This window comes from Olea europaea, unplaced genomic scaffold (assembly GCF_002742605.1).
Source record: "Olea europaea var. sylvestris unplaced genomic scaffold, O_europaea_v1 scaffold1749, whole genome shotgun sequence".
Taxonomy (NCBI): domain Eukaryota; kingdom Viridiplantae; phylum Streptophyta; class Magnoliopsida; order Lamiales; family Oleaceae; genus Olea; species Olea europaea.
The window spans coordinates 842-14,471 of record NW_019235207.1 but is presented as its reverse complement, the minus strand read 5'-3'; the positions used below and the strand labels follow the sequence as shown (position 1 = coordinate 14,471).

Sequence of the window (13,630 nt, the reverse complement as noted above, 5' to 3'; positions counted from 1 at the left end):
GATGTGATTTTTGTCTTTGTTTGAACTGAAATGCAGTTGATAATGTAATATTCAGAATTTGCTATGATTTTTGTATTTTTTCCTTATAATAGATTGTTTTCATTAATTGTGATAAGAAAAATAATTTAAATGTAAATATGCATTTTTATTTTATTATCACAATGTTAATGAAAAGATTATTCAAAATAAAAATGATGTTGGAGATAAAAAAGATGATAAACTTGGTGATGTTTGAGATAAACGTAATTTTGTATTCTTTGCAAGTTTGATTGTACCCCATCAACTCAAAATGTCTATGTCCACCATTGCTAATGTCTTATTTGAGTTGTTGATCCCACTGTCATGACTTTTAACAATTATTATCGTATGACGATATGTAAACTAAATGCTACAACTTTGAAAAACTGATGAGATTGTTAGGCTATGAGTCCTTTCATTTTAAACAAAAGAAGAAATAATTATGGGAGCATAACTAGGGCTGTAAATGGGTTATCTGTCCAAATTTGATACAATATGATAAAAATAATTATTCAATTTAATTCAATCCGATAATTCAATGGATATTTGACTGTTAAATCCAAATATCCGATTCGAAAATCCGATTGAAAATTAAAAAAATTAAAAAGACAAAAAAATTTTATTAGTCAACTTTGAAGTCTTAGAATTAGCCCAGATAATTTTTTATTCAATTCTTGGCCTACCTATTTATAGATTACAAATTTTATCACATTTTAGTAAGTATACAATCTAGGAAGTGAAAAGTTGGGAATAATAAAATCAACTCCAACTATTGGCTCATTTGGTTATTTAGCAGGTGTTTGACACCAATTTTTATAGAAAAATGAATTTTAAAATGATAAATTGATGGAGAATGTGTGGATGAAAAATAAAGAATTTTTTTTTATTACGTGTAATATATTTTAATGAAAAATGTGTGGGTAAAAAAATAGAGAGAAAAATGTAATTGGATAAAAATGAAAATTAAACGGGACCTTAATTTACAAAATAAATTAATTATTTTTATCTTATTTTAATTAATAAAAAAATAAAAACTCTTCAAAAATTTCAATTAATAATATTATACTATTATGTAATACTATTTATTATTTGAAAATTATGTTTAAAGTATAATATAAGTTTCAAAATGAGAAAAATTATGTATAATAAATTATGCGATAATATATAAAATATATTATGGGCTCATTTGAGTCACATTATTTCAAAAAAATATATTCTTCAATAGTAATTTGACATTATTTCAACCACACATTTTCAATAAAATAATATTACACACAAATCTAAAGCTTTTCATTATTTTTTAACTACATATTTTTCATTTATTTGACATGAATAATGTATTTTTTTATTAGAATGTGGCTCAAACATGGGCTATATTATTATAACAAATCAGATCAAACTGTTATCGAATCGAATTGACTTATATTCATATTTGTTTCATTTAGTTAACAAATTATTGGATTCGGATATTGATTTGTTTATCAAACTAAGACCTTAAATCCATTCCTCACTAATTTCATTGAAATTGAATCGAATTCAGATCAAAATTCAATTCATTGACGGCTGTATGCATAACCCTACATTTATCTTTCTATTATTCTAATAAAGGCTAATTATTTGTAAGATGTGAAGCTTAAGCATCATTGTTGTATGTAGTCGGTGTCTGGATCAACCTTCTTTAAGATTGAAAACACTACTAAAAAATTCATTGTTATCAGAAGGCTCAAACAAGGGCTAATTGAACTTTTATTTTGCTCCGTGTTGAACTGAAGCAAAACGGCTAGTCCACTTTCCACTTCCCACCACGGAAAACCCTAAAGCGCCCCTAATTCAAAAATGGTTGAAGAAGAAAACAAAAACGAGGATAAGACAAGGGAAAATCCATGTACGACTAAACAATCCTCTAAGAAACGAAATCGCAAAGAAGTTGCGATTTTTGGAAACTACAGAAATTACTATGGATACAGAGTACACCTCTTCTCTTCTATTCTTGTCATATTTCATTTAATGAATTATATATTTTGATAGTTGTAAATATTTCAGCATGATCATCAGTTGAATTAGTTCTTTGGCCCTACCTGGTGTATATTTTATGGATATAGAGCACTGATCTTTTTCGTCTGTTCTCGTTGTATTTCGTTTATTTTTCAGAAATTTAATTTGATGGTATATATAAACGTTTATATTTTGTTTGGTTGTGTATATTTGAATTGGTTAACAAATATTGTGGCATGAAAAGTGCATGTGTTAAATAAGTTCCACGAAATATATTCCACAAGTTTTAAGAATTAGTACAGAGAATAGACCCAAGTTTCTGCCATTTGCTTATAGGCATTATAAGAGAAAACCAAATAAGAAATAAGCCAAAATGCGAGAAATCCAAAATTGTTAAAATTATTCAAAAAAGGAAGCCTCGTATTACACACACACACACACACACACAAACCTGATTCCTGGTCATTTCTCCAACAGTAGTTGGCCTGTAGTTGGAGTTAAAGAGATAACATTTCCACCTTGGTATAAGACTAAGATAACAAGTCCCTCACACACAACAGTATCTCAATCTAAAGTTAAATTAATTAAAAGGGCATTGAAGAAAAATGATTAGGGGAACTAATCTGTTTTCTTTGTCCCTTGGATGTCAAGGAACACAGAAAAGGACATGAGCATGAGACTTATGGACTGCCTCATCACAATCATATCAGACTTGGGTTGTCAATAGAGCTGATGTTTGAGTATATGTCAATTTTGGAAGACTCTTAGGAATAGGATGATGCGCAGATGTTTCACAATCAATTTTCAAAAGGGATGGTAAAGAATATGAAACCAAAACATCTGTTGTTGCAACATCTTTCTTGGTTTGCAACTCATTTATGGCTCCTTATTCTCAATGTAAATTAAGTCTTTTTTTGTGCACTATTAAACTCTTCTACTGACTCATTAATGATGTCTTCCAATTTATCTTTATTTCCCTTATCGTAGAAGACTTTGATATTCTTTATCTAGTTTTAGTTAATAGGGGAGTCAAGACAAGACTAAAAATTTCCTTTCTAATTTTTCACATTTAATCCAGTTACAAAAATATCAATTGTCATTTTCTCATCTAAATCAGTAAATATCATAAGTTTTTACTACTGAGCAACATATGCAGTCACTCTTAAATCTTTATACCCTTGTCTGATATGAGACTCTTGAGAATTCCAATTGCTTTAAGTGACCTTTGAAGACGTATTTATTTCTTAACCTTTTTTCACTTTACATTTGCCTAAAATTTCTCTTTCCTTAGTTAGGAATAGAACGTAAAAGAAATTCACCCACACACACACAAAGTACAACTACCCTATTTTTCCCAAGTTGTTTCGGAACTGGCGAGATTCTCAGATAAAAGAAAAATATAGAGAGAGAATTATCAAATAAGTAAATAAGCAAAGAAAAAATAATAGTAGAGTCAGCTGCCAAGTCTGTCTCTGTTGTTGACTCCGTCATGAATTACAAATTTTAGTAATTTATGATGCCATCCTTGGATCAACTAATGGAGGAGGGACGCTGTTAGACAGCTTTTTTTCTTTGATATATAGGAAGAACTTTCAGATTAATTTTGATATTTGCCCTATCATCTTTTATAAATAATTTTTAATATTATATATAGGTGTCACAACCCTTGCATTGCCTTTGTTTTAATAACTTATTGTTTTTGGATAAATATGAACATATTTGAGATAGAATCATACAGCTGAGTACTTGTTTAATAAGTCATACAGATGTTAGCTTGTCTTTGGAAGTTGGGAAATTTCCATAACATTTTGAATAATCACTTTCATCTTCTGCAATTTTTCAGTGGCAAACATCAATTGATTTGTACAGTTGAATTAAATCTGTTTATGATGATTATGGTATTATCAGGTGGATCATGACTTGGAGGAAGATCCTAGAATGAAGGTGTTGAAGAGGGATTGGTTTGAAGGAAAAAAATGCCTCGACATTGGCTGCAATAGTGGGTTGATCACAATCTCCATAGGTAATCAATAGTTCAGTTTTAATTTCATTGCTGAATGTCAGTTTTTACCCATAATGATAAATGTTTTACCACTAGCTATTTCATATACCTGCATAAGTTTTGAGTCGGTTCACCTGTTCATATGGGGAATGCAGAAATCGGAATGTAGTGGCCTTGGCTATTGTCATTTGAATACTGAAGTTCATTTGATTCTTCTTTTCTGCAGCAAAAAAGTTTGGCTGCCAAAGCATTCTTGGAGTTGACATTGATGGCGGTAAGTGTTTCCATGTTTTATCTTGACCCTTCTTTATACATTCCTGCACGACTAGGTTAATGTCATACTAGGTCTGGGGGCCTGTGTATGATGCTCACTATATTAGCAGATGAACATTTGCATTTATGTTTAGTTCTTGTAACTTTCAAGTGCATTTATGCTTGTATTTACTGGTGCAATTAATGTATGTGTTATCGGTTAATGATATGTTGCACTGTAGTACATCAAATAATTCCTTTATATATAGCAGGGCTAATTTGGATTAACCGTGTGCTCTCAAACTATTGCCATGTACTTACTTTATATCTTGTCTGTTGAGAGATGGTTTCATCACCATGCCATATGGAAAAAAATCGTGGTTTCTCCTTTCTTTGCATGTATGGAATATACACCAATATCCCGAAATAGGTGTCTGTTGAGCTTGAAAACAAAGTCAAGCTCTATGGTAAAACAAACAGCACAACGGATCTTTTTCAAGTTGGGTTGGATTAATTTATGTGCAACTTTAGATGTCGTTTTAAATATCTGATCTGATGTTGCAAGATTAGCAAATTCCTCTCGGTGACATCAGTTGTTGGGTCATTACAATCTTTGATTGTTCCATGCTGATTCTTCATTCGCACTTCCATGTGCGATAGGGAAACATTTTCCATTATTATAGACTTGTTATCAAAGTGACTGTTATCAAATTTTCAACTAATAAAACACAATAATTTAATTTATTTGATTAAATTCAAATATTTAACCTATTTTATTAGATTTTTCATTTTCTAAGAGAATTATATTTTTCCATTTATATATTTAGTGAAAACTCTGAGTACACTACTACACAGTTTAACAGTTTTAACTGAAAATTTGATTATCTGATTTATTTGTGGAAATGTATGGTAAGCATGACTCATATTTTTTAGTAAATATGAATAAACAAAAAATATAATTCTTATTTTTGGAAAATAAAATATTGGAGTGTATAACATTGTAATATCAAGCTATATAGTCACTTCTTTTCTCCGGACAAGTGATATTGTTACATGGCCAGTTACGGTTCTTATCAATTACATCAATATGGGCTTTGACCATAGGAAAGAGGAGAAATAAACTAGACAGGGAACAAATTTGCACAATTGTTATTCCTTTGGTCGAAAGGAGGGGAGTTTCCTTGATTCCTTTTCCCAGATGTAGCTCTTACGTATGACCATGGGTAAATCGTTGGTCTATGACTAATTTGTTCTTTTATTTTTTATTTTTTTCTTGCTAGTGGTTCTAGTCATCCCAAGTATTATGCATTTGCGGAAATTTATCACATCTTTAAAATGTCATTGCCACATTCAACATGGAATGAATTGTTTTAATCACGGTTCTTAATATTCCAGATAGAATTGAGGATGCACACTGGACTCTCCGGAAAGTTGCGAAGATGAGTGCTCGTATATTATCTTCCAAGAAACCCAAACGAGCAGATGCAGAGTTATTTAATGGGTTAGAGAACCATACAAGTGCATCACTGACTGAAGTGACACCACAGAAGTCTGTTGATACTCCTTGTTTGCAGGGAAATGATCTCTTTGACATAGTCTCTTTTCAGAAAGGAAATTTTGTTCAGAATTGGAGGCCACCGCAAGATACGTACTACCATACAATTCTTTGGTAAGATTGTTTTTGTTTCTGTCTAATTGATTTAACGTTTAAAAATGAAAGAAAGCATTTTCTGCTCCTCACTTGGAGAAAATGCAACTGGAATTAAAATAATTCTGGATCTAGTGATGTGTTCCTTAAAATAATGTTAGTAATTACAGCTCCATTAGTAGAAAAGTCTATTTCAAAAACAAAAAAGAGGAGTATAAAAAAAATGAAAGGTAGAAAGTGAGATGATTCTCTCCCTCCCCTTTCTTCCACCCTTTTCATTGTGTTGTTTCGTGCTCCCCTTATATGAACAAGAAATAGTTTGTTTGATAATTAATTCCTTGGATTAAAGAAAGTTCACGTGTGTTTTTTTATCAGGTCATAATTTTATATAGGAACTTTGCTTTTTAGTTTCTGTATGCATTTTCTGGTAACAAAATGCATTTTCTTCTCATTTTCCAGTTTAAGCGTGACAAAATGGATACATTTGAACTGGGGCGATGAAGGATTAATCACTTTGTTTTGGAAAGTTTGGAAGCTTCTTCAACCGGTAGATCCATTATTGCGCAGTTCAATTTTTAATAGAGTTGATTAATTTCTTATTCATATGCTTTTCCTGAATATCTCAACCATGCATACTTTGGGCAGGGTGGTGTTTTCATTTTGGAACCCCAACCTTGGAGCTCATATAAAAATAATCGGCTTGTGACTGAGGTATTGCTTTACCATGTGCAGGTCTTAATTCACACAAAAATGACCACTAGAAAGATAATGTGCTAATAACAATTTATTAATCAGTGTGAGGGCAACAGTATCATGCTTATATATTTAACACTTTCAGAAGTAGTTTGAACTGACTTGTTATTTTGTTTTGTAAAAGCTTTATTGTTCTGAGATGAGGTCCTTTAATATTGTGCAGACAGCCGCAACTAATTATAAAACTATTCAGATACCTCCAGAAGATTTTCAGGATATACTTCTGGACAAGGTAAATCTGGGCCCAAAGTTCTTTGAGCTCATGTTTGGTACAAATTCTTTAAAATTTACTTTTTATCAAACTCATTTTCAGTAACATATTCTCCCAAAAAAATTAACTTTTCGCAAAATCTATTATAAAATTATAATTCAGACAGGTCCTAAATGTAATATTTTACTTTAATTTGTTCTCTTTGAAGTTCAAAATCGGCCAATGAAGATTTATGAAGATCTCATTCTTGAGAAAACTGTTGATTTTTCATCTTCGACATCATTGCAGATTGGATTCCGCAGGGTAGATAACTTAACTTCCACATTATCTGGTTCCAAAACTGGATTTAACAGACCAATATTGGCTTTCTGGAAATGAATAGCTTCGGCACCTATAGTGAAGGTGTACAATGCTACTGTACGGCATCCCTGTCTCATTGGAAGTCATAAAATTTTGTTTCTTGCCATATAAATATCATGAGGTAAACATTGTTGAAGTACTCCATTAATTGTATTGAACAGAATAAAATATGCTATAAAAGTGTATTTTCTTACATTCTCTTTCAGATGGTTCACTTAGTGCTGATAAATGTACACAGGACAGACTGCAGGTAACGTTCCTTTTTTGGTGATTCCTATGACAGTGTGGGACTTAAACCCCTTGCAAAATTTCAGCTTCGGTGTCAGTTGTTTTTGTGTATGGTCCTGCTTTATCTGGAGGTTTGTTTATTTATTGATTTTTGTCTGAACGTCTTTTGTTCAGCTCCTTTGAAACCAGAAATTCGTGGCATAATCAGTGTTTGTGCGTGTATCATTCCTGCCGTCAGCACATGGATTATCGGCGCGATCTTATGTATATTTCTATACAAGAGGAAAACGGCTATTTCTTCAAATTCTCTTCTTTCTCCTGTTTTGAGTCAGCATCGTATTATATTTATTTTATTAGACTAAATTTCATGCACAGTCAAAATGAAAGATTATTATTCTTGCTTAGTGTTATTGAAATAAGCCTAAAATGTCTTTTATCGGTTGTCACCAATGTAATTGTTCATTGAAAAAAATAATTTAAAAATTTTTTGTTAATTGAAGTTCTTATCATTTAAAAAATTATTGTTAATTGAATTTGAATAGTAATTTTTAAGAGAATGTGCGGTTAAATAATGAAAAAAAGTTTGGATTTATGTACACAAAAAGATTGTGAAAATAATGATTGTCAAATAGAGGCTTAGTTTGCAGCCGACGATCCTGCTGAAGAGAATGACAGCTGAACGTAAACTATAAATCTTCATTTCGCTATTAAACGAGTAATCAGAATGAGCTACATACCCACGACGACCTTATGCTATCTTTATCTTCATCCTCATCTTCTACCAGAAATGATTATGGGCAGTTGGAAATTGTTGTCGAGCATTGAAATCTTAATGCAAAGTTCATCACACTGCATAATGGACTTCATGACCTCCACGAAATTTTTATTAATTTAATGGCCACAAAAATGTACTCATCTACACCAACTGGGATACTTCCCTCCAATTCGCATAACCTTACCTGAAGTACAAGAATTTATCTGTAGGAAATTACTAATCCATAGATATTGTTTCCGTCATTGATTTAAAATGCAGTCAAGCATCCATATCCATGATCATTACATCACCGAACACCACAATTTTTCACGATAAATCATATGATGCAAGTCATCAAAAGAGTTGGCCAAATATTGAAATTACCATAATCACGAGTCGAAAATTCCCAGCACACAAGAAAATTAATGATCATTGTAAAAACATGGTAATGATAACAAAATTCCTAGTAGACAGCCACTTAATATTCGATTAAGTTTTCTGGATCACCGATGTACAGCCATGGTCGAGCATAACAGCGATCTAGAGGCAACTTAATTACAGTGCATCGCCTTTTTACCCTTTCACTGAAAAGCAAACATTACAAGCCATCGTACACTGACCTGTATAACAAGCATTATATGGCATGATACATCACCTGCAAGTCTCTTTGTTGTTATTAATAAGCAGCGTATATCGTATTACTCTCACAATTTCATCAAATAACTGAAAGATCAAACCAGAAGATCAACAAGTCCTGCCCCGTCAGTATCTATTCAGACAAAATATAAGACTCTAATGGAAGCAAATATATGGAAAGAGCATCTCCAGCAAATTCTAAATACATGAAACATTTGATGGCTAATGTCAAATAAATTGGAAAGGAAGTAGTCCAAAAGCCACATCTTTCATGGAAGTTTCGCTTAATGTTAGTGCAAAAGTGTCTAGAGTTCCAGAGCTTTATAACTTCAGATAAATTTGATGCTTAAATTAGATAATTATTAAAAATGAAAGAGAACAGAATGGGCAAATCAAAATCACTGGAGGAAGCATAAGAGAATCGAAAATAATAGATTCCACGAGGCAGAGATGTTGGCACTTGTTCGGTATATGACAGTACAGAATGGGAGGGAGTAAGAAATGATTTTTTTCCCCCTAGACCTGATATGCTTATCTCTGTATGAAACAAATCAGGAACCTGCATGTAGAACTCTTTCACATGGTATTCCTGAAAGAAGAGCAGAAATGATTTTTTTCCCCCTAGACCTGATATGCTTATCTCTGTATGAAGCAAATCAGGAACCTGCATGTAGAACTCCTTCACATGGTATTCCTGAAAGAAGAGCCCTTTATTTCCAAATGACCAGATCAAACAAATATATCTAAAAAGAAAGGACTTCTACGAATATAACTTCCATGAATAGGTTGCCATGGAAGGAATATTCTTTCCTTCAACCATAATCATTTACAGAATGGAGCATAAAATAATGGCTTTCAAAATATCAAGATTCTGAATTTCCTCATCATCAAGGAATCTGATAACATTATTTATACATTTCTTAAAACGAAACTTATTCTAGTCACAAAAGGATATAAAGCTATGATGGCCAATGCAAGCAAAAATATCCAGAAATATTGTCCGACAGCTGTATATGCACAAAGTAAACAGTATGGTCTGCAACAGATAAAATGGAGTCTTATCCAAGTAGCAGCTACTATATCGTTGCATCAGTAAATTGGACAGGAACCAAGCTAAGATCAACCAAGGTGGTTACAATTCTTCTTGAGAAAGATATGTAAACAGATCTTCCACAAAACAGGACTAGTGAAATTCATTTTTAACAGCACTACAAACACCTCTATAGACAATGCATCGCCAGATTTTGTTGAATACAATGGAAGGTCCACACTTATCAATCATGTACTCATAACAACCTTGTTAACTGTCTCACAGAAGCTGGTACGTATAACTAGTCCAAGTTCAAACCACATCGTACCAAGTTCACAACATACCGTACCACGTACTTGAGGCTGGTTCTACCTGAAACAGAAAAGATGTACCTAAGCAGCAGAACATTATCCATTAAAATGTATTGTGTAGTACAAAATAGCCAAGGGAAGACGAGCAATAGTGGGCACAGGATGAAGGAACAGGAAGGATCAATTTTGAGAGAGAGAAGAGGAAAAGGGGGTGTCCCACATGAATCATTTGGCAGAAGAAATGCGCCGCAGAGAAGAAATCCAACTACTTGAAGGACCAGCATCATCATGCTTTCCGTGATTGACATTTGTGATTTCAGAAGATTCTATAGGTTTTGAGGCATTCCCTTTTGACATTCCAGCAGGAGAGAATGAAGTAGATGGCATGTGTGCATTGTTCATTGTCTGCAAAAACAAGTACATTTAAGCTTCCAATTGAACTGTGAGAAAATACAAAGAAATGATTTCTTCCAAGTCCCAACAACAAAGTAATAATAAAATATCGATAAGATAATTCAGACTGCCTTAGACAGGCACACTGTTTATCTTGCAAAAAAGCACAGCAAAAAAACACAAGAATTTTTTTTTCTTCACTTTCTCATTATAATCAAAACAAGATGTCATACATTTCTATCAAGATGAATCCCAGGAGCCACATTTCGATTTGCTGGTGATTTAAATTTCATGCTGAAACCGGCAGAAGTATCATTCTTTAATTTCATACGTTCAGTCAACTCAGCCGAGTAAGTAGCATTATTGCCTGCAGACATCAAATAGATGATAAGTGACACAAGTAGTTTCTTTCAGATGTAAAAACAGAAAAAATGATCTAGATTTCTGACTAGTGCATTTCTTCATATTTTATCTGATCTTTATTATCTGATTCTAACCTTTCTTGTAATATGCTTGTGATCTTTTGGGTTCACTTTTCAACTAGGCTACATCCGTGACTGAACAACATTACCATACAATTTGGTTTTTAACATTTATGTACAGATTCAATAAGTTGCATAATTTCTCAATATGACACCTAGTTCTCTTGAATGCAGAAGATATATTTTCTGTTATCTTTAATTATGCGGTTAGGTGAAGCACACTGAAAAATACAGACCTTGATGTTTTTCCACGTCCGCTGGAACTGCACGACTTCTTTCTCCAGGAATAGGCTTCAGGGGGGGATAAGGCATAGACAACAAGCAAAATTTGATGATACCCGTTGCTGTGTTTTACTTATTTGTGCCTGTTGGTACTTCAGGATGGTCCAATCAAATATGTAATCAAGTTCACATCCTGCAAGTTACAGAAACTTATTAGATTGATACTTTAAGACAGTAGTGAATACTGCGACAATTCACCCAACTTCTTAGCATAACTTTAGGTTGCCAATAAAGCTACTATACTAAGAGCATCATCATTCATTAACATGGAGAAGTAGGCGGCAAAAGCAACAAAACACATCAAAGTCACAGTGCCTAACGGAAGTTTTATAAATTGCATAGCCAGGATAGCAACACATAAGGCATACCTTCACGAGTGAATAGCTCACGGAAGAGGCGTTTCAAGAATCCATAATCAGGGCGTTGATCAAATGTCAATGAATGGCAGTAATGAAAGTATGAGGCAAATTCCACGGGATGGGACTTGCATAACACCTTCCAAAGAAAAATAAAGTATAGAAAATAAGTTTATAAAAGAATTAGAGAATGGTAAAGACAAAACTGATGCATGTACCTACCTCAATAGGAGTTGATAGTTTTTTCTCACATATCTTGTCATACTTTTGCTTTTTTGTGGCAGCTTTCAAACCCTGCCATGGAAGGCTATACACAAACTAGTGATTGGTTAAAAGAAACCAATGTATAACAACATTTTGCTGGAAGAAAATTAAAATAGAAAATAATGTAGAAGAATTGGCACACCTTCCTCTCAAGAAATACAAAAGAACGTATCCAAGGGATTCAAGGTCATCACGCCTGCTTTGTTCTACAAAACAAAGAAAATGTGATCCACGTATCCATGTGATAACCTATAATTTATCTTCCTCTTCTCCTGGTCTTTTAGAAACAGAAGTGGGGGTAGGATTACTGTCTTAAAAAGAAAGACCAGAAAAACTGCCTATCAGCTCACCAATTCCAAGATGAGTATTACAACTTGCATAGCGTGCAGTCCCTGTTAAATTTTTATTCTCCCTACATACAGAAAAAATAAAGCAATGTTTACTGGTCTTTATATCTTTGTTGTTGAAAACAATCTCATATAAAACTATAAACCAAGTCACATCATCATTCAAGTAGTAGCCATTAAAAAGAGTCATATCTTTGTTTTTTCCAAAATAAATATGAAAAGAAAATGCTTCCTAACCAAATAAGATAAGGTTCAGAACACTTTTGTATCTGCAAAACAAAATTTTGATTGATCAAATCGGTAAAAAGAAAAAGGAAATCAGATAAGGTGAAGTTATTCATATTCCAAAATGCCTCAGTAGCACATCCAGAGAGAAAGTACACCTGTAAGGGATATGCCGGTTTGTTGTGGAGTCTCGATATCTTTTAGCTAGACCAAAATCAATAATGTAAACCTAAAGAGAGTGATATTAGAATGAGAACTATGACAAATGAAGAGTAAAGGATGCAAAATAATAATAATAATTACTGGAAAAAGGAAATGGAACGAAATCAATTAGGAGTTCATTCCAAACAAACAATGAATGTGCTGTAGTTATGATCACCTGATTTGCTTTTCGGCCAAGACCCATAAGAAAATTATCAGGTTTAATATCCCGATGCAAAAACCCTTTAGAATGCACATATTCAATCCTCGTTATCTGTATAAAACAAATCCTAGGTTTAAAATTATGCATAGACCCATGAAAAATCAACTTTGGAGTGCAGAACTAAATCAAGAGTTTAAGACAAGCAGGAAACAAAAAAATATAATCCTAATTCTCACCATTTGATCGGCCAACATTAAGACAGTCTTCAACGAGAACTTTCTACCACAGTACACAAATAGGTCCTCAAGGCTTGGCCCCAATAAATCAAGGATAAGAATATTGTCATCCCCATCCACACCAGACCACTTTGTACCAGGTATACCACCTAAAATAAATGAAGGAATAAATAAAGGAAAACAGTCAAAGACAGATATGTGGTGTGGGGGGAGGGGGGGGGCGCACTTCAACCAACTAAAACTTCCAATGTCATTTCCCTTGGTCAGGTTACTTGGTGACATATAATTGATCCTATAATTTCATCCAAATAAAAGCTTGTGCAAATGTAGCCAAAATATATCAGAAAATACATTTTTATAATCTTTTATCATAATCTTACAATGTAATTTTAAATATTTATCAACTGATTATGCCAAGAGTATTGCAACTATAGGGCGTTCCTATTATAATGCAAGAAACATACTAAACTTCTAAGCTTGATC

At 32.9% G+C, this 13,630-nt stretch overlaps 2 protein-coding genes across 8 annotated transcripts; one reads left to right on the top strand and one right to left on the bottom strand.

The window, feature by feature from the left end:
- The first annotated feature begins 1,664 nt into the window (after window positions 1-1,664).
- On the top strand, window positions 1,665-7,871 carry LOC111377937 (probable RNA methyltransferase At5g51130). 4 transcript variants are annotated; one of them, XR_002699793.1, is made up of 10 exons: window positions 1,665-1,986; window positions 3,922-4,036; window positions 4,242-4,289; window positions 5,663-5,936; window positions 6,375-6,462; window positions 6,561-6,626; window positions 6,832-6,900; window positions 7,168-7,360; window positions 7,478-7,489; window positions 7,642-7,871. XR_002699793.1 is itself a non-coding variant. In XM_023001097.1 (8 exons), exons 1-8 carry the CDS (start codon window positions 1,855-1,857, stop codon window positions 7,255-7,257), a joined length of 882 nt encoding a protein of 293 aa, XP_022856865.1. In that variant the 5' UTR covers window positions 1,665-1,854; the 3' UTR covers window positions 7,258-7,871. The 4 variants fall into 4 exon arrangements, 1 of the variants encoding a protein (XP_022856865.1); XR_002699791.1 differs by having other exon boundaries at window positions 7,446-7,489; XR_002699792.1 differs by having other exon boundaries at window positions 7,478-7,871.
- A 1,677-nt stretch (window positions 7,872-9,548) lies between these two features.
- LOC111377936 (casein kinase 1-like protein 3) lies at window positions 9,549-13,296 on the bottom strand. Of its 4 annotated transcripts, none has more exons than XM_023001093.1 (11): window positions 13,148-13,296; window positions 12,927-13,022; window positions 12,326-12,776; window positions 12,118-12,181; window positions 11,934-12,018; window positions 11,724-11,850; window positions 11,412-11,488; window positions 11,310-11,364; window positions 10,825-10,958; window positions 10,419-10,603; window positions 9,549-10,259 (listed from the first exon to the last, which is right to left on the bottom strand). In XM_023001093.1, exons 3-10 carry the CDS (start codon window positions 12,510-12,512, stop codon window positions 10,424-10,426), a joined length of 909 nt encoding a protein of 302 aa, XP_022856861.1. In that variant the 5' UTR covers window positions 12,513-12,776; window positions 12,927-13,022; window positions 13,148-13,296; the 3' UTR covers window positions 9,549-10,259; window positions 10,419-10,423. The 4 variants fall into 4 exon arrangements, with proteins under 4 accessions (XP_022856861.1, XP_022856864.1, XP_022856863.1 ...); XM_023001096.1 differs by lacking the exon at window positions 13,148-13,296 and having other exon boundaries at window positions 12,326-12,387; window positions 12,560-12,776; window positions 12,927-12,996; XM_023001092.1 differs by lacking the exon at window positions 9,549-10,259 and having other exon boundaries at window positions 10,417-10,603; window positions 12,326-12,387; window positions 12,706-12,776.
- Between the last annotated feature and the right edge of the window lie 334 nt (window positions 13,297-13,630).

Coding starts and splice junctions, on each gene's coding strand:
- LOC111377937 (XM_023001097.1), top strand. CDS start 1,855: ATGGTTGAAGAAGAAAACAAAAACGAGGATAAGACAAGGGAAAATCCA. Junction 1,987..3,921: donor GAAATTACTATGGATACAGA/GTACACCTCTTC, acceptor TGGTATTATCAG/GTGGATCATGACTTGGAGGA. Junction 4,037..4,241: donor GTTGATCACAATCTCCATAG/GTAATCAATAGT, acceptor TCTTTTCTGCAG/CAAAAAAGTTTGGCTGCCAA.
- LOC111377936 (XM_023001092.1), bottom strand. Junction 12,388..12,705: donor AACCGGCATATCCCTTACAG/GTGTACTTTCTC, acceptor TTCTGTATGTAG/GGAGAATAAAAATTTAACAG. Junction 11,851..11,933: donor AACTATCAACTCCTATTGAG/GTAGGTACATGC, acceptor TTTCTTTGGAAG/GTGTTATGCAAGTCCCATCC.